The following is a 24,951-nucleotide window of genomic DNA, read 5'->3' on the forward strand; positions in this document are numbered from 1 at the left end:
AATTTAGATGCAAATGAGAACTTTGCAATCTGGCAGTCATGCCTTTGTTCTCATTCTCAGTTTGTTGGATTTCATCAACATACATTGTAGTCCTTTTCAAGGTCATTTTGGGAACGGGGGATTGTGTTCCATTATCCAGCCCATTTTCACTCTAGATGTGGAGGTCCAAAGCAGTTCTCTCTGGGAAAGCTTGACATCAGTGGAAGCTCCAAGTTTTCTTCTTCGTCCTTCTGCCAGCAGTGAATTTGGTGCTTTGAGTTTTATTATTAAGTACTGCAAGCCAATGTCTTAATTGCAGAAGTCGTTAAAGGTACTGGTAATGAGGTGTGCAATCACTAACATGCAGGTTGTCAGAGTAATTTAAAGACACTTCAGTTGGCTGCCAGTGTAAAATGATGGGGATTTGTTTGCATTCAAGTAAGCAAGGGTTTCCTTTTTTTAATTCATAAACAACACAATTCACTCAGTTCTTCAGTAAATGCAAGAGACCAAGGAATGAGTGTGAAGAAAGCAATGTTAGGATTGATCTTTTCAGGTCTGTTTATTGTTAATTGGCTAATATGTACATATTTGTAGGTTTTAGTGGAGGATTATTCTGTATTGTCAGGTTGGCATTTTCACAACTGTTTCATTTACTTTGGATCAAAAGTCAGGGACCTGAGTAGAAGGCAGCTCACTGGTAAGCTTTCACTGGAGCAGAATTCTGGTTTTCTTCAAGACTGTGGTGGTAGGCTGAAAGATAAAAGGACTTGAACAGATAAAATGAAAAATTATGATGGAAAATAAATATGTTTTCATTAATCATTGCAAAAGAGGTTTTTAATTTTGGTGGTGCTGTTGTCTCTTCTGGGTTGATTAAGCAGGGTGAGTTTTTTGCTATTCTTCCTGCATCAAAGACGGTTTGGTATTCTTTCGGTGTCAGATGCAATAAACACTGTCAACAGTAATTATTTAGGATTCTGAACCTGTTCTCCACTATCTGCTTGTTGCTAGTCATTGAAAACAAATGATAAATTAATAAATTTATTATTCTGATACATGCAGAGTTTGGTATACAACCTGGTAGCAGGGCTTTGGTTTGCGTATTCAGTATGCATGACAGTCATGAAAGCAAGGGTGGCACATGCCTCACTATTTCTTTCAGAAGGTGTTTTGATCAATTGTTTTTATGCAAGCATGTAAAAAACACTTCTAGATGCTGATTTTTCAAAGATGGTAAGTTTTGTCTTATGCCTTTGATGTGGACACTGGGCAGATATAGCGGGCTGACTGCTGGGTTTAAAAGGGGAAAAAACCAATGTTTTATTAGGTATTCAGAAATGTTCTAGAGATCACTTCACTGGACTGTATAGAACCTTGTAAAATTATGTTGAGCTCAAATTTTTTGTGCATTGTGATAATGAGGGGTAAGAGAAAGACATCTGAGCACTTCCTCCCACTGAAATGACAAAACCTGGGTGATGACTGAAGCTGTATGCCATACTTTAGTGATACCACCAAAGTCACTGGATAATTGTTTAAACTTGTAGATCAGCTTTTGTGAGTTCACTATTTGTGTGCTTTAAATTTTGTCAAGTTAAAAATGGCAGTTGAAATGAAAAGAGCATACTGAGATTAGGTCACATCTCATTTTGCTCATTTCAAGACACCTTGAATGAATTTTGAAGTAAAGTTAGGTTGAAACCTGGTCTGTCTTAAGCTGGTTCAAAATGAGGGTGCTATAATGAGCTGTCTAATATCCAGTCTTTCATCTTTGTTTTCAGTCTGCATCAGGGTTGTTTTCTTTTTGTCTGTACCTGGGAACTATATACTCCTCTTAAGGCTATTTTCTCACACTTGTGTTCCCTCAGTAGGAGACTGTGATGACTCTATTACTGTAAGCATCAAATGAAAATCATATTCCAGTCTTGTAATTATCCTCTCATGAAAAGCTTAATGAAACATTTTCTCTTCTAGGTTGGCTGTGATCGCAGCAAAAACCTGGTGGATATTTGTGGAGAAAAGCATTTCCAGGCGTTTGTCTGTGATGCCCTGTCAGTGCCAATCCGCAGCGGTTCCTGTGACGCCTGCATCTCTATTGCTGTCATCCACCACTTCTCCACAGCAGTAAGTCACCCCCCTCTGCTCCACTGTACTGTTGGGTTGCTGTGCAGAGCTGCTAATACTGCAATGCAAGCAAAGGCAAGAACACAATGGGAAGAAATCCAAGGTTTGCATTTGGTGTAAGCAGTCCTCAGAGCAGAGTTAAGCTGTTGTGCTACTTCTGCTTCTTAGATTTTCTGTTCACATTCTCCTCCTGCTTCTCAAATGACCTTGTTCCCCCTGAAGCTTTGGTCCTATGTTTGGGTTTCATTTTCATGTGCTTGTAATTAATGACACTGGAGAAGGGGACTCTGCTTTGGGAGTAAAGACATCTATTGTTTCCTGTGTCAGATATTGGGCTCTTGGACAGATCTTGTGATTCTGTGTTTTTTAATCTGTGCATTGGCTGTCCATCTCCAAACAAAAGGGAGACTGCTCACCAGACTGCTGTATCTCTGGGCTGGATAAGGCTCTCCTGGCAGGAACTGTGCCATGGTAACAAGTTTTTAGACTATCTTAGAGGGGCCCCATGGAGCTTTCCATACCATAAATGCAGTGAATGTTTCCAAATCCAGTAAAAAAAAAGTAGAAGGAACTCTGTTTTGGAGGAGGCTGACATATCTCTGTGTGGTCAGAGGACCTGTGTTTAAGCTGTAAGTCTGACTCCTTCAGCTGCAAACTTAGCCTGTGCATCATCAGGTGTGGTAGATTTCAATCTGGGATTTTAAATACTGAATCACCTTCTTGAAAAGGTGTCTGTCATTTCCAGGTGGGCTGAAATGTCCAAGAAATCATGCTCAGCACAGAATTATTTTCAAATGGAAAGAGATTAGTAGAATCATTGAGGTTGGAAGAGACCTTTAAGATCATCAAGTCCCACTGTTAACCCAGCATTGCCAAGTTCACCACTAAACCATGTCCCTGAGTGCCACATCTACAGGGCAATGTGGTTAAATACCTCCAGGGATGGTGAACCCACCACTGTCCTGGACAGCCTTATTCCAGTTCTTGACATGAATGATGTCTTGATGAAGAAATTGTGTTTAGGAAAATGTCTTGGCTTGCACACAGTGATGGGCTATATTATGAATGAAAATAAATAGTGGGAAAAAACACGTCCTTTTCAAGTTTTATTGTATCTTGGGTAAGGAGAAACTCGTGCCATTCCATTCTCTTGACTTCTTATTTATGTAGCAGCTTCACACTTTGGCTTTTCCTTTCCAGGAGCGGAGACTGGCTACTATCCGGGAACTAGCTCGGCTTCTAAGACCTGGTGGAAAAGCACTCATTTATGTCTGGGCAATGGAACAAGAATACAAAAACCAGAAGTCTAAATACCTTAAGGAAAAGAATGGTAGTAAAAACAAAGACAGAGAAATGAATACTGACATAGCCCAGAGACCACTTAATGACCAAGGGCCTGATAACAGCAGCCAAGACTCAGCATGGTGTGACCAACTCCTTAATGACTTGAAGGATGAAAGCTGTGGTGCCAAGCCAGTAGCAGACTTCAGACTGCCTGTTCACACTAACAGAACTTCCTTTCACTCTCAAGATTTGCTGGTTCCCTGGCACCTGAAAGGTGGTACAAAAAAGAAAGAGGAAAATGTTGATACAGTGGTGGTTCCAGGTGGCTCCAAAGAATTGCAGGAGCTCAGCCCTGTTTTCCACCGCTATTACCATGTGTTCTGTGAAGGGGAACTGGAAGCAGTGTGCAGATCCCTAGATTGTGTGAGGGTTCAAAAGAGTTACTATGATCAGGGGAACTGGTGTGTGATTCTAGAAAAGTTGTAGCCTGTGATGCTTTCTCTACTATCTGTAGAGTTTTCTTTGTTTTTTTACAGTGAAAGACATTTTGTGAAAGGTATTTTTAATGCAGGCTGCAGCTGTTGCCTCTTTTAAAATAGCAGAATGAAGATTGTGCATTGAGGTAATAACAGTGGCTAGCTCTGTGTGCATATGTTAACAAAACAATGACCAAACTCAGCTACTACCTCTGCAGTGTTTGCTTTACTTCTCTGAATTACAGTGAAGAGGATTGCGTGGGAAAATACTGCCCATGCAAATCACCAAGACCAGTGTTGAGCTTTTAAGACAGAGGGCCTAGTTCTCCCTTCTGTTACACCATTTTATATTGATGTAGCTGCAGTGTTTTCCCTGCAGTCCACAGCTAATTGGAGTGGAGCTCTGGGCAGGAACGGCAGAGCTGTTTGCTGTGTAAAATTGTGGATGAGGGAGGAGGGAGTGATTGGCGCATGAAGCAGTTAAACTGAAGAGTCAAACTGTTGCCTCAAGTTTGGTCTTGCCTGTTTTGGTGTCCGTGAGTGGTGACAGGTCTCTTTCAGTTTGGAATTTACTCTCTTGGTTGTGGTAATAATTATTTCCTCAAAGGAAACTGAAAAGATATTGGGGATAGCGCAGACACTTTGCTCTTCCTTGACTCTCAAATACCCACAAGATTTCTGTAGCTCTTCATTGCAGTGTTTGTGAAAGCTCCTGTGAGGTGTGAGTTCCAGCCCAGCTGGAACAGCCAGACCAGCTCTGCTACACACCTGCATTTCAGAGTGCGCATCTCTGTGCCTGTAGCATCAGGAGCTGTGGGGGTGGGGTGACACTGAGATTTCCCAGGGGAAAAAGGGAAAAATATTAAAGTGAAGGCAGTATTGGCACAGGTTTTCTGGTGGGTATTTTCAACCTCTAAATGTTGTCAGTGGAGCAAGTTTTGTTTAATACACTTCAAAAGAGCAAAGGACTTGAGTGGAGGGGAACTGATGCTGGGCTGACTGACTCAGAGCAGCTCTTTTGGCTGTGGCCTGCAAGGACTAGTGCAATTTATTTGATACAACTCTTGTGCTTCCAAAGGAGTGTGACACCTGGAATGCATTTCTGAAGCTAAAATAATGGGCTGGCTTTTGTGGGATGAATGGCTGTTGGTGCCTCTGGAAACCAGTGCTACTAAACTATGCTGTTATATTGATTGATCGCCTGTAATTGTAGCAAGCTCTACGGTATTGGCAGGTTGTGGTGCTGTAAATAATGGCGTTCAAACCAAGGTGCCCATCCTAAATCATGTGGGGACTTTCAAGGACACCTTGGCTTACTCCTGCTTGCCTCCCATGTGCAAGTTAAAGGCTGCTGTGCTGGCAGCCTATTCACAGTCACCATTTCTCCTAGGCTCCCATCTTGTAATGGAGAAAATCCAAGGGGAACGAGAGCAGTAAGAGAGGAGCTTGCTGCCACCACAATTCACCTGGCCTGTGCTTTGTGTGCTGTCTGCTTCCAAAGAGCCTTGGGAAAGAAGCTCTCATTCCTCAGCTGCACATGTAGCAGCAGCCTTGTCCTAATGATTCCTTCCCTTTGGCCAACCAAGGAAACATGTCTGTAGCAATGAACCCTCTTGGGCATGTTCAGGGGCTGATTTGCACATATTCAATGAATATCCCATAGCTGGAAACGTGTCTTGCATAAAGGCCTGAGCTGGCTTTAGTACTGGGACACAGTGTTTGGGTGCAAGAACTCACTCCTTTCCCAGCTGGACTGTGGCACCAGAGCTAACCAGTTCTACACGATGTCAGTGTGTCACTGGTGAGAAAGGGCAGGGAGAGCCTCTGCCTGGTGTCTGTGCAGTGACTAACTCACTAACCTGGGCTCCCTATTATTTCTGATTATGTGGATTGCATTTATATAGAATAAAGGAGGAAGACACATTTCTGAAGCTCTGTGCCTGCATGGCCCTGTGTTTGCTGGTGCCAGGACTCCTGCTGAGCACACAGCAGCTGCTGTTGGGTTTCTACATTGCCTTTAGCTGCATTTTTAAAAGAATATACAGTGTTCTGGCAAGGAACAATTACTCCTTGAAAGTCCTTCTGAAGTGCTGCCATATCATGACCTTGTGTGACAAATTAGGAATCAGTCTGCAGTTGTGCTTGATTAGGCAATGTACCCTTGTTCTGACTGAGGATAGCTCAGAGGTGCTGCCTCCAAATTCACTGCTGGCTCTGACTGCACACAGGGTTAAGCACTGTTCTAACCTGGGGCTCAAATGCATCAAGTAGACAAATCCAAAATAATTAAATGTGGACTTTATGTAACACTGATCTATTTTTTGCAAGCCCTGTGGCTCCTGTAGAGCTTTCCTGTTTTCCCTCTGTTTCCCTGGCAGAGGCAGCATTAGGCAGTGTCTGGGGTCACACTTAGCATTTCTTGCCTTCTGGGCTGATTGACATCATTTATTGACTGCCATATGAATGAATAGGTCCCTTTCCCTCTCACCAGGTCTGCAGTGAAGCACCTGGGATGTCTGAGAGGAGAGTCAAATTTTATTGTCAGTCTTTTGGAGACCATCAGTCTTCCTGCAAGGTATTCCTTTTAGCTGAGTCATAGCAGCTTTTCATGCTGTGACTTGCTTTTCATCCATTTCATGCTGGCTCAGAGCAGAAAGTGTTTTTCTCCCTGTCCTAGGCAGCCCAGAACCTCCTTCCACAACTAGGACCCATTGGAATTCATCACCTAGGGTGATGAGTTCCAGTGGGTCCTGGTTCTGGAAGGAGGTTCTGGCATGGGGAGCACCAGGTTGGGCAACACTACTTGGACAGGTAGACTGGGTTGAACATAATTCCTTACCAAAGAGGCTTTTCCTGGCATTTCTGAGGGCTGTGAGCCAGAGGACGATCCCAGCGGCATGCTATCTCTTCAAAGACAATAGAAAAGTTAAAAGTACTCTGAAATCCTCTGAGGCCTGGAAATGTTATGAAATATTTCTTTGGTTAAAGTCAGAGTCTCTTCAGATGCTCCAAGAGGGATGAAGTGGTGAAGGAGAAAATGACAAGGGAGGAGGGCAGGTAAATGTTAACAAAACATTGCAGAGATTTACAACACAGAATTACATGCAACCACACCTGCCCTCTGCAGTACTGACTTGCCCCTTTTTACCTCCTGGAAGTGGTAATGAGAAGAAACTCTTTAAGGTCAATACTTGGTTTTAAATGTTACAGATTTTGTGTTGCACTGTCCTGCCCTGACAAAACAAAGGCTTCAGAGCATCCCTGGGCTTAAAGCAAAGGACATTAAGTGATTTCTTGTTCCAGGGCAGGCAAGAAATGAAACCTGCAAAACATGGAGGACTTCATTTAACTTCATAGAGATTCTTCAGACTGATGTCCTGGTGCAGCCAAGCCCGTGACAAAAACTCCTCCAGACCTCGGAGAGGCTGGATTTCCCTGGAAGTGTTCAACTTAAGCTTAGCAGGGAGATGTGTAGGACAGCAGATGGCAAGGGACAACATGCTGATTGCATTGCTTTGCTGAATGAGAGCCACAAAAAGCGGAATGGGGACCACAGCTTCTCTTAAGAGAGCTTGAAGGACTTGCCTTGGCACCATGAGCAAAAGATGAACTTTGTATTCTCAAGAGCCCACCAAAGTCACTCAATCATGCGCTTCTTCAGCTGGACAGGGGAGAGAAAATTTAATGAAAGGCTCGTGGGTGGGATATCATCAGGGAGAGATCACTTGCCCATCACCATCATGGGCCAGAGTAGAAAAAGGAGAAGTAAAACTAAATCTTAAAAACACCTTCTCCCACCCTTCCCTTCTTCCCAGTCTTAATTTTATTTCTGATCCTCTAACAACTCCTTGCAGTGACACAGAGGGATGGGGAATAGGGATTATGGTCACTTCATCACATGTTTCTGCAGCTGCTTCCTGTTCTCATACCAGGATTAGGAATCATCTTCCTCTCACAGAAGCATTATGAATATGAAACTTCTAATCATGTAAGTACAAATACAGATGTCAGACATTCTCTGTATAAAGTGAACGTCAGTGAGCACGTTTGGGGAACTGTGTGCCAGAAATAAATGTCATGCAGCTGTCACTGCATACAGCAAATGTTCTGAGTTTTGCAAACTATTCCCCTAGCAGCACTAGGTGGATGGGGAGCCTTCCCAAACACTTAAATTATGAGAGATTTAGAGTGATACCATTTTCCATACATAACAAAATTTTCATGTTTACCAGAATCTAAAAAACCTTTTAGTTTTAGAATTCCAGTTCTGTTACACTTGTAAATATCACAGAAACACTTCCCACTTGCAAAGTGAAAATGATAATGAAATGATAAATGAAAATACTAAAGAAGATCAATAGCTACTGTCTCCAGCATGCTTTGTTTTGTGTATTCTTCTTGCTGCTACAATTAAGGATTTCTTGTCATTATCACTTTGTGTGTCACTATGGTTTTCTATAATTTATTGTGGAGAAAAGAGGGAAAGACATTTCATTCGTTATTACAAATCTCTTTTAGGTGTGTTAATGTGCTTTATATGAAGTGATTATGCTGACAACATCAGCTTTTGGACCGTAACTTTTTATGCAGATAACTTGCTCTGCCTTAACTAGTATATGTCCTCTTGGGGCAGAATCGGAATTGCATTGCTTTGTCTAAACTTTCTGAAAGACCATGCCTGACATCTCAAGTGGCTGCAAATGAAACATTTTCCTTCTCTCACCTGCCTCCTTAACAGGTATTTGCTATGGAGCTGAAGAATGCAGACAGCATGTTCTTGTGTCTGATGGTGCTCCCATCCACAAATTTCCTGGCCAAGCTACCTCACTGAACTGTAAAAGACACCTGTGTTGAAGTCTGCAACTCAGGTCAACAGCAAGACCCTGGATTGTTTTTATCTGTCTGACATAATTTTGTACAGTATTGCTGTCACATTTCTACACTTGCAGCAAGCCACCACTGGTGTGCAAATACTGTAAAATTCTCAGAAACTTTGCCAGTATTGTAAGCTATTTTAAAGGTATCCTTGTTTAAATTGGATCAGGGACACGGAGAGAGTGCTCTGACATGAAACTCTTCTCTACCCCTTAAGCAGCCTATGCTTATACTTTACCATAGCAAAACAGCAACCAATGACAGCAGTACTTTTTCCTTTGATTTTATGAAAGTGGTAGCAGAAAATTCTAATTCACAAGCAAATAAGGTGGAGAGATATGTCAGTGCAATATGAGTAATTAATTTTCTCCCTGCAATGCAGAAATGCTCCGTATTATTACTTTAACATGACAAGCTTGCTTTTGTTAAAAACTGATGCACTCTATCTGAAAAAAGAATAAAAAAGAAAACCAATCTTCAATCACAACAATATAGATGTATTTATTTTTAGCTATGTCTTTGTCTTATATCCCTACTGAAATTTAAAGGAAAACTATTGAACCAAAGCACAAGTCAGTAGAATAAATCAATATGATAAATTAATTTTTATAAATAATTTTGTGCTTCTTCATGTGATGTCTTATTCAGACTCTAGATCCAAATTGAAACTGTGATTCCAAGGCCTAGAGAGAGTTTAGAAATTACTAACAATTAAAGTAGCTCACAGTGTATTGCTGACCATCCTGTCTCCTCAGATAGTTAATCTTTGATGCCTTGTGCAGAGCAGAAGATGAGGCAGCATGTTTCTTATCACATACAACTGCTCAAACACACATCAGTCCCTAATTTTAGGTTCTTCATACACTTGGATGAAGTCAAAGCACAAAATTGCAACCAGGGAACTGCTAAAGCACTCATCTCAGGGAGGCACAGTCTTTTACAGTATGCTGCAGCTCTCTCTGGCAAAAATTCAAGTTAGAATCTGGCAATATCTGAAGCTCTGCTAGAACAATTACAGTGAATCCCACGTTCCTGCTATTAGAAAGCAAATCCTGCCTTCAGTTCCAATTTCAAAGTTCCCCAGCTTTTCACACTGCCTTATTCTTCTAGTTAAAGACGGCAAGGATAAGAAACAGAGAAGAAGTTTTTAATTCTTTTTTTTCCCGCTTGCCTCTTGCTTAGTTTCCAAAAGGGATTTGCACAGTACATGGCCTTTACACATTCTCCTGTCCTCTCTAAATCTATTAACACAAATCTGCTGGGTTCCCCCCCCCCCCTTTCTTCCTTTGCAAATCAATTTTTTGTGCACAACATCCCTTTCTGAGGACTTGTTTGTGTGTGCCATCCATCTTTTCACCTTTCTTTATGTACTTCCTCTCTGGTCTCATGGCCTCTAAATTCTCACCCACATTAGATTTCCTAATTTACCAATACAGAAATAACTCCTTGACTCATAAGTAATGACATGCTCGAGTCCTTGAAAATCCTAACACTTTATATTTCCCATTCAAATCCTCTCCTCAGTTATTTATCTCTGGACTTCTTACAGGCATCACAGTCTGGAAGATTTTGACATAAAGCCCTTTAATAAGGAGACCATCTGGTAACTAGCTTGATGCTGGTTTTCATTTATCTAAGAACCAGTCCCTAGCAGTTCCTACATGACCCTTTTGTCTTCATCCCATATTCTGAGGGAGGTTCAGAGGGGGTTTCATTTAGAATTCATCAATGCCTCTCACCAAGCTACCACAATGAGAGGATATATTTCCTCTGACCCAAGTGTTGAGTATTAAGAATACATTAAAAAAGAAAAAAAATAATTATTTATCTTGCATTCTTCTTGAGTCTCAGGCTGTATCTGGCAAGGTTGTAAATTAGAAGGTATTCTGAAGTGAAAAACATTTGCACCAATTCCTTTTAATGAAGAAATACTGATTATGCAGATGTAGCTTATCTGTATGCTTTAAATTAGAGGAATCACTGAGATTAAATCTCTTTCTTTCTGTTGATATCTTGCAGATTAAATAAACACAATTGTGCAGTCTCTGGTGCTCTTCCCATTCTCTCTCATTTCTGTTAACAAAACCTGAAAGACATGGAGCCAGCTTGCAGGCCACAGCTAGATTTATCACTCTGATATCCCTGGTAGGAGGTTTGTTAGGACGGCCAGAGTTCTTGCCTCACCTTTGTTCTTTCCAAATAATCCTCTCAGTTTCATCCTGTCTGAGTCAATCCACTTGTTCAGACTGACATGCCAAGTGGTCTCCTGGGAGAACAGGCAGGAGGAAACATAGAGTCAAAAATCACTTCTTGCCCATCTTCCCTGTATAAAAAGCGCTTGGCTTTACAAGGCACAAAGACTTCATAATAAGACATTATTCCTGTGTGAACAATCCCTTTCTGAATCCACCCTCTTGGCAGGACACCCTGCAGGGATGTGTTTGTATCTTGCTTGTGTCAGCAGCTCCCTGAGATGCTTCTGAAAGGCAGGGTGAGGGCTTGAAACCACATCATGGGGAAATATTAAATGGAACTTGTCTATGGGACATACTATGGTCTCTCCCATTCTGAAACTTCTAGGACAGAAGAGCTTAAGAAGTACACTAAAAGAAATCCAGTGTCCTTCCACTTAGGGTCTCTTTTCCAGCTTGGTGGTATCCAGCATGGTGGCATATGCTTTGAGATATGCTTGCTTAGTGCAGCCTGTGTGTTAGCATCAGCAGAGGCCTGGAGGGGCCTTTGTGCTTCAGAAGGTGAGTGGAAGACAAGCTGGTAGTGTCGCACTTGTCAGAGGGTTTCCTGTCAAGACAGTGACAAAGACAGTGACTTGGGATGTCAGGCATATTACTCAGTATTTACAGCTATTTCTGGGTCAAGGGCTAAGACAAGAATTGGATATGAAATTGCCCTTCTCTCTAAACAGAGTAGTATAACACAAAGAAAAATGAAAAGCAATTTCAGGAATTGAGGGATGAAAATTGGAGAGGAGTAAATTGTTCAAGCTGCTGCTGAAAGAGACAATTATGAACACTCTGTGTGGCAGTCAAATTCTCTGTACAATTATCATCACGGTGCTGTAGTGCCTTGGAGCCATTTCCATGGAGCAAGACCTCACTGGTGTCAACAATTTTTTCCCACAAGTGTTCACCTTTTCATAAGAAAAAGACATGCTCTCAACTATTTTTATTCTCCATATTGCAGTGAAAGGAGGAGACTCTCCTGCAATACTCCACATGTACAGTCCAGCTGGGACAGTTTCTGCAGGTCCCTTCAGTTTGCTGTGTGCTGCCCATGTGAGTGTGTGTTGGACTGAGCCACAGCACTGCAGGAGAAGAGGACAAAGACAGCTCCAAGGTCTCAGGAGCAGCCAAAGGCTGTGGTTACTCTGTACAGTGTCTCCAACATCACTTTAAGGTATTGCTGCTCTTGCAACAAATGAGCTGATACAACTCTGTGGGACGAGGCTACAACGTGGCCTCTGGAGCTGGCCTACCTTTAATAGCCAAAAATGTGCTTTAATCTCACTTAAAACCAAAACCAACCCATTGCACTGAATTGAAAGTCCCTCTAAGAGTATTTTAGTTTCTATTGCACTGGTCAGATGGAGAGGGACTGATAAATGAAAGCCCAGGGCTTTGATCCCCTGCCCCAGCCAGATGATCTTGAGTCAGTATTTGTGTCTCACTTTTGAAGTAGCTGATCTGAAGCTCCCTGACATGTGCAGCTCTGGACCTCTCCAAGATGAGCAGGCACAAGAAGATGTAGTCATTTCTCCCCAAAGGTGTGTTGCCAGTCTCAAAAATCACAGAGAGGATGAGTGTTATCCTTGCTGTGAGCTTCCTGTCTGATAAAACTCTTTTCAACTTCTCAAAAGAAAAAAAGCCAAACAAACAAAACATGTAAATGCTTCCCAAGAAATGAACTGAACAAGTTATTTCACATGTGTAGCAGCTACCTCACAAAATATTTATTAGTAGAAAAATAGAATCGTTTAGGTTGGACAAGGCCTCTAATCCAAGATCACCGAGTCCAACCACTAACCCAGAACTGCTAAATTGTCACTGGAGAATTTCCCAGACAAAGGATTCACTTTATTACGGTAATGAAACTTGGGTGGGGAGAGTGAAAATGGATGTTCTAAACCACACCCCCCTGGTCTGCTGAACTATGGCCGAAATTATAATCTCTTTTCAAAGAAGCTGAGGAAATTAACAAAATAACTATTGCTCAGGGGCAGACAACTCACAATTTGCTATTGAATATGGAACAAGGGGTGAATCATTGTTCGATCCACCACAGCCTCTTCATTTGTTCTCATTGCAAGCTGAGCTCTCTTTTCCAGTCGAGGCTGTCAGGAGCCTCAATGTCACCGGGGCTCTTTTGTTGCTGCCAGGAGCACTCTTCTTGATGGACAGTAGAAAATTGTCTGGTTTTTCACTTCAGGTGCTCACTGCACAATTGAGGCACTCACAGCACAATTCAGGCAAGAGCAGCTAATAACCTGGGCATTGCTGCTGCATTGATTTTTGGGTGAGGTGTTCTATCATTTCATGGCACTAAATTTAGACACAGTTGCTTTAATTTTCTCCTGAGTAAACACAATGAAATTTCTATGAAAGAAATATGCTTTTCCCTGTAATTGCATCATTCTATGTTTGTTTGGTTTTTTTCTGCTGCAATTTCTCCAAGGACTGGCATTTTTATTTAAGACAACTTAAATTCCCTGAGTCTAAGTAATCCCTCATAACTGAATGTAAAGGACTGCTCAATAGTCCCAATGGCAACTGAAAACTAGGTGGTTTTAAAACTTACCAGAATGAGAATTAACTGAAACTAAGTACATTTTGACTAGGGTGTGTCCCCTTTCTGTCTTCTTATCAGCATCTTACTGGACATTGTTTTGCTTTAGTATGAGAACTTCTTAATGTGTTGTTATAACTGAGGTGAGAAATTTTCTCCAGCATCACAGTGGAAAAAGACTTTGTATTCTCAGGAAAAAAAGAACCTCTTTCCCCTTAGTGAAACCTTGCCTCGTGTTTAAAGAAAACTGCACAGGATCACACTGAGTGGAGAGGATTTAACCTTTTTGAAATAAAAATAAAACATCAAGCTGAGAGTTGAAGGCACGTAGTGAAAGTTAGAAGCATGGAGGTTTATAACACAAGTCAGTTGGAGAGTCACCCACCAGTTTCTTTCAGAGAAAATGTAAAATGTACCATTAAATGGAAAATAAAAGCTCACTATTAAAGGTCAGTTCTTCCCTAAAGTTCATCAAAAATCAGTATCTCCAAGGCATTACTGTTTTTTTAGCCTTTTCATTTTGGCACAGAGATTTAGACAACTGAGCAGAGGTGCCCAGCTGATCATTAAAAGTGGTATACCAAGAAGTAGTTCTCTAGGCTCACTGATGTTTTCTGAGCCTGTGAGGAGCTCTCAGACATACTAATATCTTGAAAGAAATAAGGGTAAACTTTCGTTTTTACCTGCTTCCTTTGAGGAAATACTTACCTTGAACAAGGAGAGGAAATGAAACTAAATTATGCCACCATTTCCCTAACCACTGACTTCAAAATTAAAGTCAGCTCTCAGATATAACTTTCTATGTTTTACTGTTCTTCAGTTTCTGAGATTCTAGAGCGTATTTGTGTCATAGATTCTTTCCTGAAACCGGGAGTATTGGAAAATGGTTTTAAATTAAAATTTACAGAACCACCCTATTAATGACATGGAGGGTTACAGAATATGGTATGAAGAATAGCACGTAACACTGCAAGAGCTCATCCTGTGCTTTGAATCCTCTTCTTTGTCTGTAACTTTCTGCTGTAGAAAATACATTCCCTGTTCTCACTCCCAAATTGTCCACATCTGTCACTATTCACGTTATGCCATAGTTGTCAGACTTTCTGTTCCCATTCTCAAATACTTCCTAATCTGATTCAGTCACAAGTAGTTGGCTCAGCTCATGGACTATCAATTTTCTGTTTAGATTTAATACACATCTATTAAGCCCATATGCCTGGCTGTGTGCTGAGCGAGTTAGAGAGCAGCCACTTGAGATCCTCTGCTGCCTGCCTGGAACAAGTGGTAGCACTGGCATGGAAAGAAACCAATTTGTTGGTGAGAAGAGCACATCACAATCAGAGAAGAGGCTTTCCTTAATGGGGCAAACATGCTCTTTTCTTGCTTCTCCTCTCTCAAGCAGTGTACTTTGCTGCACATAGCCAAGGACTGGAAGTAGCATTAGTCAATCCTGCTGGAACATCTTCTGTATCCATCTGTTTGCTCTGTAAATGGCTCCCTGGAGAGGTTTCACATGCTGCTTTTCCAAATGGTGCCTATGAAAGTCTATCAGTTATCATTCTACTCCTAGTGGTGATCTACAACAGGTTTTTCTTGAGATGCTGTTAACGGTCAGCATAAATTGAACAAATATGCAAATTCAATTTACACATTTAATACCACCATGGAGATGATGATTAAATTACTGTTATCACTTTGAAAACATACTGTCCCATGCAAATAGCTAACAAATTACCCAAGATCTTCGCTCAGACCTTGGCCTAAAGAACGTTATTACTTGGCAGCTGTGGACACACTTGGTGTCAGACACATTAATATTGCTCTGATCTCACCCCAAAGAAATTATTTCCCAGATAAACATTTGTTGCATCAGAGGCATAGAAGCCCTGTCAATACTGTTGGCCAACTGCAACTTTCAAGTGCTTGAGCACGTGTTTTTGAATTTCCCTCTGCTCATCCAGGCACATTCTGAGCAGCCAGCACCCTGACATTACGAAGGTCACAGTCTAGCATGGATGCACTGAAGTGGATGCAACTGGGCAAGAAAGTGCCTGGAAGATCACCTGGAGCTGTTCGCACCAGTGGGGAGCACTGGGCTCTGCATGGCTCTGGCACCTGTGAGCATTTTTGGGCCACATTTCCTTGCTCACTCTCTTAATGCTGGTCTGGACATGCAGGCCAGGGTCTGTGCAAGGGAATTTCAGCCTGGCAGGAGGGATGAGCCTGGATCTCAGTATCCCCCGTGTTGAGGATTACATTGAGTGCTCGGTGTGCAGCTGCAGGCTGAGCTCTGGGGAGAAGCCTGAGCCAAGATACTGGGAAACTCCCAAAGGGCACAGAGATGTGTGATTCCAGCCAGGTGCTCAGACACTCAGGGACAGGAAGGAGCCAAGGGTTCCAGACACGACTCTGCTTGGACTGTGAGGGTATAAGAGCCCTCAGGTTTCTTCATTTGGGGTCCTTCCTTGAAGGCACCCAGCTCAGACTATTTTGTTGTGGTATTGTGATTTAAACTATTTTAAGGATTGAAATGTCAGAGACTTTGTTATGAGAAACCTGGGGTCCAGTCAGTAAGGAAACCTTGTCTGACCATGGAGTGTGGAGCTGCCAGAGCAGCTCGGGTGGTACGAGTGTGACTGCTGGAGTGGCTTCTGGGTGGGTGGGCAGGTAAGTTTCCTTAACGCCAATTGCAGGACTGTGTGGTCCTGTTGGTCAAGCAGCACAGGGTTCCAATAAGCTGCTGTGCCATGATGTGGTATTTGCTGTGACCTCCATCTGTGAGGCTGGTGAGCTCTGAGAAAGGCGTGGGGAACCCACCTGGGTGCATGGGATGGGACAACTCTGGATGTGCAGACAGACTGGGGAATGAGAGGATGGAAAGCAGAACCACAGAAAGGGACCTGGGGGTCCTGGTCTGTGCCAAGTTGGATATGAGCCAGCGGTGCCCTGGCAGCCAGGAGGGCCAACCCTGTCCTGGGGGCATCAGGCACAGCACGGCCAGCTGGGCAAGGGAGGGGATTGTCCTGCTCTGCTCTGGGCTGGGGCAGCCTCACCTCCAGGGCTGGGGGCAGCTCTGGGTGCCACAATATGACAGATACAAAGCTGTTAGAGAGTGCCCAAAGGAGGGCAATGAAGATGGTGAGGGGACTGGAGAAGCCATCTGAGGAGTGGCTGAGGTCACTTGGCGTGTTCAGCCTGGAGGAGACTGAGGAGAGACCTCATCACGGTCTGCAGCTTCCTTGTGAGGGGAAGAGCAGCGGCAGGCACTGATCTGTTCTCTGCGGTGAGCAGTGACGGACCTGAGGGAACTGGCGTGCAGCTCAGTCAGGGGAGGTTTAAGTTGGATATTGAGGAAAGGTTCTTCACCCAGAGGGTGTTTGGGCACTGGAACAGGCTCCCCAGGGAATGGTCACAGCACCAGCCTGGCAGAGTTCAAGAAGTATTTGGACAACGCTCTGAGGAACATGGTATGATTCTTGGGGATGGTCCCGTGCAGGAGCTGGACACTGATGATTCCTGTGGGTCCCTTCCAACTCAGGATGTTCTATGATTCCATAACCCTGGCATGAGCCGAGCGCGTCGCGACGGACGCCGGCGAGAACAGAGGGGCTGAGGGACCGAGCCGGCACCAGAACCCGGCTCCGGGCAGGTGCCTGCCGTGCCCCGCTGTCTCCCCGTGTCCCACGTCCGCAGCCGTCCCCGCTGTCCCCGCCGTGCCCGGCTGTCCCCGCTGTCCCCGCCGTGCCCCGCAGCCCCGCCGGGAGGAGCCGCAGCCGCCCCCCCACCGCCATTCCCCGGGACGCCGTTCACGACAGTGTCGCGGCGGGGCTGCCGTACGGCCGCCGCGCGGTTTCCGGCAGGCCGTGCGGGTGGCGTGCGGGCCGCAGGGCGAGCGGAGCCGGGAGCAGCGGGAGCGGGAGGCGCCGCTGGCACAGGTGGGGTCACCGGCCCGGCCCAGCCTTGCCCCGGGGCTGCTCAGCACACCCCCGTTCCCCGGGCTTGGGACTGGGTGCGCTGCGGGGTCGGTGCGCTCCTGAAGCTGCCCGGGCCGCGGCAGGCGGAGGCGGGGAAGCCGTGGGGAGAGAGAGCCCCTCCTGTGCCCGGGGGAGCTCGGCTGAGGCACCCACAGTGGCAGGGCGCAGTCTGGCATTTCTGCGTGACAGCCACCTGATTTTACTGCTTGTGGTATTGATCCTTTTGGTGTTTCACTTATTATGTATTTCTGTGCTTACACCTTTGGAAAGAGCCGGAGTCTTTACGTTCTCTCTTCAGATTTTTTTATGCATTGATAAGATGACCCTACCCTCACTTCCCGGCCTTCTCTAGGCTGAACAGGCCCAGTCTCAGCCTTTCCTTAAATGAGGCATAAAAGGCGACTCCTTCTCCTCGTCGTGTGGCCTGCCTTTCCTTCAGAGCCTGTATCCCTCCATTGCAACCTTCTGGTCATGGAATGGTAACAACTTGAAGTTGTGTTAAGAAGTGGGAGCCTGATTTTGTAGGATCAATTACTTGCCTAATGATATGTTGCTGTACTGTAAGACAAGAATTAGGAGGCTCCCACTCAAAGGTGGTTTGGAAGAGATGCTGTGACTTGGAGACCTGTGCTAATCCTGATGCATGTTGTTCAAAACCTGCCTGTTTTTGGTATTTGTGGTGATTCTTGTTGTGACTTGTAGGTAGTGTGAATGCTGAAGTTACAAACAGCGCATCACTTAAGTGACATGGCTTGTTTTGGGGTTTAAGGGGGGATAACTAGAGAAGTGTAAGAGAAAGACAGAGTATGGAAAGAGAATGAGGCTGTGATGATGGGGTTTTGACAAAAGGAAGGCCAGGGTAAGCAGCAGCCAAATCTTCCTGAGCAAAGATAGTGCAAGAAAAAAAGGAGTGGGAAAATGGTCTGGATAGCCTGATGCTTACACAACAGTGATGCCTTTTCTTTTTCTCAAGGCAAAGCAGAAGGACAGAGGATTTTATGTAATACATCATGTGGGCATCTCCTTTGTACAGTTATGGAACCATTTCTTGGCAATAAAAGTTTTCTTCTGTGATTTCCCCCCTTTTGACAAGCAGTTGAAGAAAAATTCTTTCAACTTAGTAATAGTGAATCACACTACCCTGCAAAAGTTTGTTGATGTTGTTAAGATGTCTGTTGCTCTAAGTTGAACTGCTGTATATGTCTAAGAGTGCTCCTTTGCTCAGCTCAACCTCTTGGATGTCCAGAAAATACTCTTAGCAGCAAGCAAAGCTTTCGCGGGGCACTGTTATCCTGTTTATCTTTCCATCTCAGCTGGTGCCACTTGTACAGCAAGCTGCCTGGTCCAGTGCCACTGGATTAGAATCCTAGAACAGCCCTGGCTGGAAAGATTTGAAGGATCACTTGGTCCAGCCCCTTGTGGGAAAGGGAGCCTAGGTGAGATTATTTAGTCCTCTGTTCAGTCATGTCTTGAAAAACTCCAGTGATGGGGTTGAGGAAGCTCTCCTGGCTGACCATTCAGGAAGCACAGTCCCCCACCTGGGATGCACTCCCACCACCCAAGGCTGTCACTGCTGGCACTGAAGCCCTTTGTGGACAGCAACTCCAGTGTGGGCCAACGTGTGCTCTGCTTGATTCCCTATACACAGCACTCACACTCAGTCAGACAAGTTTCCCTTACCAGCTGGACCCCAGGTTTTCCATGGAAGAGTCAGAGACATCTGAATCCTTACAACAATTAAATCATGGTGCAGAGCACAAGGCCAGTTTGAGCTGGGTGCCTGCAGGGAGGGGCCCTGACCAGCTGAGTCCCTGAGCTGTTACACCCTTGCAGTGCACGTGTGCCGCAGTCTGGGCTGCTCCTGCTGAGTCCTTGGCTCCTGCAGTGTCTCTGGGTGCCTGCTCTCCTGGCTGGCCCTGAGGTCTCTGCTGTGCACAGGGGCAGCACCATTTCACTGCCTTTTTGCCCAGGGCACAGCTTGTCTTTGGCACAGTTCCTGTAGTTGCTAGAAAGTTTGGTATCTTGGGCAGGGGGGGCTGCACTTCTGGCTCCACTGTCAGGATATGTCTCAAAGAGTGCTGCACTTAGCACCAGGCTGTGCTGTTGGGATGTGTCTCAAAGAGTTCTTTGATGGTATTGCAGCTTCATAGGCCCTAACTCTCAGTGTTAGTGTATTCCTGTAGGTTTAGATTCTGCTCATCAGCCTTGCTGAAGAATGTTAGAGAAAGTGATTTGGAGTTTTTAGAATGAAACAAAATTTGATATTTTTTCTTATTGCTAAGCTGTAGTGTATTAAAAGGTATGCATGTAGGATCTTTGTTGAATTCTGTAATTTTCTTTGTCTTGAGCAAGAAACAGAGCATCATTGTATTGTTCAACATATTTTTAAAATGCCATGAATACAAATTACTCCTACATGAACATCTTTAAAATGCATCTGCAATATTTGTGTAAAGAAAACCCAGTGCACAACCCTAATTTTCTGGAGTAAGGCAAACACATTTTCCTTGTACAGCAGTGGGCTCAGTGTTGGCTTTTACCATTCACAGCTTAGAAGTGGGGAATAAATAGCTGTATAAAGATGCTACGTCTTTGCTTAGACAAAAGCTGATCAAATGTTAGAACCACTGTGAGATGAATAAAGAACAAAGGAAGTGGTTGCACAGGCTTGTTACCCATTTCTGTGCAATTAAAAATAGTTTATGCAGCCCTGGTCCCAGCATCTCAAGAAGAACCAGACAACCTTTTAGAAGGTGGGAAGAAAGGTGCAGAGATGATGATGGTGTGGACTGGCAAAGGACTCTAGAGGTTTTGAGACAAGGAAAGATAGGCTGAAAATGAAGTTAATACAAGAAAGTTCTGTAAAACTGTTAAATGATATGGAGAAGGGAATAGAAAGTGTTACCTGCTGGTTCTTTCAGGTTAAGAACTAGGTTGTGTTAAGGATTTTGCAGGTAGCCAGCTTAAAGCTGACAAAAGAAGTGAACTTTCAGATGATGCACAGAGAAATTCTGGAGTCTCTTGTATGGCGTGTTGCAAATACCAGCACTGCACTTCATCCAGACAAGAATGGCCTAAAATGCAAAGTATATGTTGGAAGCTGTAGATTGAAAAGTTGTTGAGCCTCAAATTGCTGGAGGATGCAGGGATATTTTGGAGATGGCTCACTTTGAACTTAAGCCTGTATACACATCAGCTTCCTTGGGCATTGCTGGACATTTTTTAGTTGGGATACTAGTTTACATTCTTAGTTCTGAGAATGTCAGAGTGCTGAGAAATCCAGTACAGGTAAACAGAATGGAGTATAATTTGTGAAATACTAGCCAGCATGATTCTTCAAGTCCATTTTTTGTGGAGTGTAGGAATGGATCTGGAGACAGTGACATTGTTTTCCACAGAAGTTAACCATTAGAGATGCTTGATCCCTATATGGCTGATGAGAAACCTTCCTGATGGGACTTTTCAGCTTCTTACTGAAAGTCACAGTGTGGAGTCTGTGTTATATTTCCACTTTGTTATGTTTTCACTTCCAAGCAACCTAAAGCGAAGTCAGATTCTTTGATTTTCAGATATTCTCTTGGGTGCATTGGGGTAATACTGAAACTTAAATTAATGATCAAATGGTTTTCTTTGCTGTTGCTTGTGGAATTGCTGTGTTCATCATCTTATGAATGTCCTTGAACTATTTATTTTCCTTCCAGTAAGATCAAAAAGTTGAAGTGAGGAGAGGAGATATTGAAGTTTGGGAGTTTCCCCCCACACCCCCTTTTCTATACCAAAGTTTCAGAATGTGCCAGCAAAAGTGTATCATAAGCATTTTATCCTATACAAGCCCATGTGGGCCAAAGGAAGCTGTAGAGATTCCTTTATTACTTATTTGGCTGATAGGGAAATTTAAGAATGAAAGTTTTTTTTTTTTAAACTCATTTAATGTTTCCTCTTCCCATTTATGGACCAAATAATCTAATATAGCTATGTAAAAGGGCAATATTTTTAAGACTTCCCCTGTAGATACTCTGTTATTTCTGTGAAAAGTCAATTTAGCATTTTATAATGTGAAAGCCTGAGGATGTCATAGTTGCCATGTCAATACTCTGCTGTCTGATTTTCAGAAATGGACTTGTTGCTGCCTGTGTGAGAGCAGATTAATGTCCTAAGTGTATTGACTTTCTCTGCCTTTCTTTGATTCTGGCTGGGCTGCCTGCTGCAGTGGCTGTTCAGGGAGGGGATTGTCCTGCTCTGCTCTGGGGCAGCCTCACCTCCAGGGCTGGGGGCAGTTCTGGGTGCCACCATATAGGAAAGACATTAAACTATGGGAGAGTGTCCAAAGGAGGGCAGCAAATACAGTGAAGGGCTTGGAGGATGCAGGCCTGTGAGGACTGACTGAGGTCACTTGGCTGCTTCGGTGCAGAGGAGACTCAGGGGAGACCTTGTCGTGGTCTGCAGCTTCCTTGTGAGGGGAAGAGGAGGGGCAGGCACTGATCTCTGCTCTATGATGAGGGAATGGCCCGGAGTTTTGTCAGGGGAAGTTTAGGTTGGATGTTTTGAAAAGGTTCTTCACCCAGAGGGTGTTTGGGCACTGGGAATGGTCACAGCACCAGCCTGACAGAGTTCTAGAAGCGTTCAAGAAGCTCTCAAGCTCATGGTGTGATTCTTGGGGTGTCCTTTGCAGGGGCAGGAGTTGGACATTGATGATCTCTGTGGGTCCCTTCCAACTCAGGATATTCCATGATTCTATGAATGGAACTGGGAGAAAACTATTGCGACACTTATTCTCAATGTGTTTTGTTTGTCTCGCTTAGAAAAGCAGCAAGAGATTATCAGGAATTTATCACAGCTGGCTATTGCAGTCAAGACAGTTACTTGGTGATTGTAATTCTGGAATCCTTTTACTTTGGGAAAGACACTTGGAAAGCTGTGTAGTCTTTGCTTCTGGTAATCTGAGGAATTTGCAGAAATAACTGTAGATCTGTTTCTGGAAAGATCAGATGTTCAGCCAACTCACCTTAAGGAGCTTTTTGTTATGAAATATGGAGCTTGCACTTGTTTCTATGAACCAAAATGCCACACAATTCTTTGATCAAAATTTCTCTTTTAAATCTTGGAAATGTATTCTTTTATTTGTGTAGTCTTTAATTTGTCTGTTTTCCAAACTGCACTGATAAAACCCAGTGGCTGATAGTGTTTATGATAATGATCAGTAATCAAATAATTAAGTGTTGACATGCAAATCATTAGAAAGCTCCAGAAACAGCATCTTGTTTTGATGAACATGATAGTTCATGGCACTGGTATTTTTGTTTAAAAGTTTACAGCAAGAAAATAGTCAGATGGGTGTTGTGGTAAGTGCAGAGATGTATATTTTTCCTAGACATGAACACTTCTTATCAAGACTTCAAAATTTGGATAACTCTTGTATCTGTTTTTTCATATGGTATTTTTGTATTTTAGGGTTGCTCTTCTGTTACTTGAGGCTTTTTCCATGGACTTTGAGTCTTTCACTCTTTGGCCTCTGAGTGTGATGTGATTTGGCCATTCCTTGTGCAGAAAATCCTGCCTTTTAGTTTTTAAGGATTACTGACAGATTGGAAGTTGAGTGTAGATAAATAAGACCTCGGTCAAATAATGTATATTACTGAAACAATGAAAATAAATTGATAGCATAAACCAAGTTCATTGCATAAACAAGAAATTGTGTGTTTAGTTTTACTTATTTATATTTTTGAAAATACTTTATATTTCTGAAAAAATTGATTTGATATTTGCAAGCCATTATTTTTGGAAATATCTTATTGGATGTTTTTGATTAGACTTTTCCCTTTAATTTTTTGGTTTACATTTTTTGTTTTATTTTCTTTGGAAATACAACTTAAAATTAAAGAAAAGCAAACAACAAACAGTACATAACAGTATCACTGTTCACAGTATTAGAGCTCTAAAGAAGCTGTGAAATCAGCAGGTTTTGCTGGTGAAGTACGATCAGGTATTTCCTCCTAAAAGCCTAACAGGTGGCTTTTTGCAGTGATCAGTATTTGCTGAGGTGATGGAGTGCTTGGCAGTATTTCACACTGCAGTTTTCAGTGGAAAATTACAGAAATCTCTCCTTAGGGAGAAATTAGGAGCAAAACATGTCTCTGTTAGGGGTTATAGTTGCTTCTGTGCTGTAATAGTAAGCACCTCCTTTTTGTTCTTTCCCTTTTAAATCTTCATGAAGTGTTAAATCTCCAGCTCTATCTGCCAAAGAAAATAAGCACTTCAGCACTTCAGTCTATGGTATTAGAAGAGTAATGGCACTGAGAAATGAATACTGCCTTTCACAAAAGATTTTTGGATTTTTGTCAGAGCACCTCCATGCATTTTTGTAAGCAACATCTTTGAACAGACAGGTCGTTTTTGAAGGTCAATGATGAAGACAGATATCACATTAAGAAGAAATACCTATTTATGGTTTCCTAGCAGTAATAGCTTCTAGTTATCTGTTGTGTCTGCACGTGTACCAGCAGAGCCTCTGCTGCCTCCCAGATGTTTCTGACTGAAGGCTGACATCTTCTGTAGCCTGCTCTTTAAATCACATCTGACTTTTGGTTATTGATCACAAGAAGCTGAAATGATTGAAATGATAGTCGCTTCAGTGACCTTTATCTGTGCCTTTTGGCAGGTGAAGATGACAAGAGTGGTGACATTTCCAGCTGGCAAAGCTGTGTCTGGAGGAGGTGGTGATGCAGGCAGCTCTCTGAATCAGTTGCAAGTTCCCAAGCTGGGCTGGAAGCTAAGCTCTTCCTTGTGTTTCCACTATTGTCCTCCTTGGGAAGTCTTTGTGGATGTAGCAATAATTGGAATATTGAGACTCAAAAATTAATCTAAGCATTCACCAAAATAAAGTGTGTTATTTAGACAGAGAGTTGGTATAAAAGCATCAGAGCTGCAAAGAAGGGTATGTTCAAGTTCCCTGGAGGTAAGCACTCGTGTAACCAAGGCTCCCTGTCCCTGAGCTTTGGGGTGATGGAAAGTAATGGAGTGGTGATGCATGGCATAGCAACCTTTCTGATACTTGATTATCAAAACAGTTAAAATAGTGGGGTAGTTTGTATGACAGCATGGTAGATGGTCCTGAAATGAGAAAGAAAAACTCATTGTACATATTTTGAGTGCCTTATCTTGGTGTCTGAAGGACTGGCTAGGTGTTAGATTTTTTGAACTTTCTTAACAGAAAGCTTTTGCTGAAAAGAAGTTTTTTCCACAATTCTTTTTCCCCAAGTGCACTTTGCCCCTTTGTTCCTTGAGCCTTGATGACCTTGCTAGAGGGGCAGCTTGTAAGCCTGTTCTGCAGGAAGCTGCACCGTCCTTTTGGTGGGATTTATTTTGTGTCAGGGTGGTCCTGGGAGTGGCTTTGCCTGAGACTGGAGTGCAGGAACAGGCCTGGGTAAAGTGGTGGG

At 43.3% G+C, this 24,951-nt stretch overlaps 2 protein-coding genes across 3 annotated transcripts in view; both read left to right on the forward strand.

Annotated features, from left to right (window-relative positions):
- Window positions 1-9,214, forward strand: part of ALKBH8 (alkB homolog 8, tRNA methyltransferase) — a 48,904-nt gene extending 39,690 nt beyond the window's left edge. The window contains exons 12-13 of the mRNA XM_058019069.1: window positions 1,957-2,106; window positions 3,307-9,214. Of these exons, the coding sequence (XP_057875052.1) occupies window positions 1,957-2,106; window positions 3,307-3,876 (720 nt within the window). The 3' untranslated portion in view covers window positions 3,877-9,214. The remainder of the gene's footprint in view (window positions 1-1,956; window positions 2,107-3,306) is intronic.
- An 8,182-nt stretch (window positions 9,215-17,396) lies between these two features.
- Window positions 17,397-24,951, forward strand: part of CWF19L2 (CWF19 like cell cycle control factor 2) — a 60,609-nt gene continuing 53,054 nt past the window's right edge. The window contains exon 1 of one of the 2 annotated variants that reach the window (XM_058019058.1): window positions 17,397-17,476. The gene's annotated coding sequence lies outside the window, so the exon portion shown is untranslated. The remainder of the gene's footprint in view (window positions 17,477-24,951) is intronic. The other variant, XM_058019057.1, reaches the window with a different exon arrangement.

The sequence above is a fragment of the Melospiza georgiana genome, chromosome 2 (assembly GCF_028018845.1).
Source record: "Melospiza georgiana isolate bMelGeo1 chromosome 2, bMelGeo1.pri, whole genome shotgun sequence".
NCBI classification, from domain to species: domain Eukaryota; kingdom Metazoa; phylum Chordata; class Aves; order Passeriformes; family Passerellidae; genus Melospiza; species Melospiza georgiana.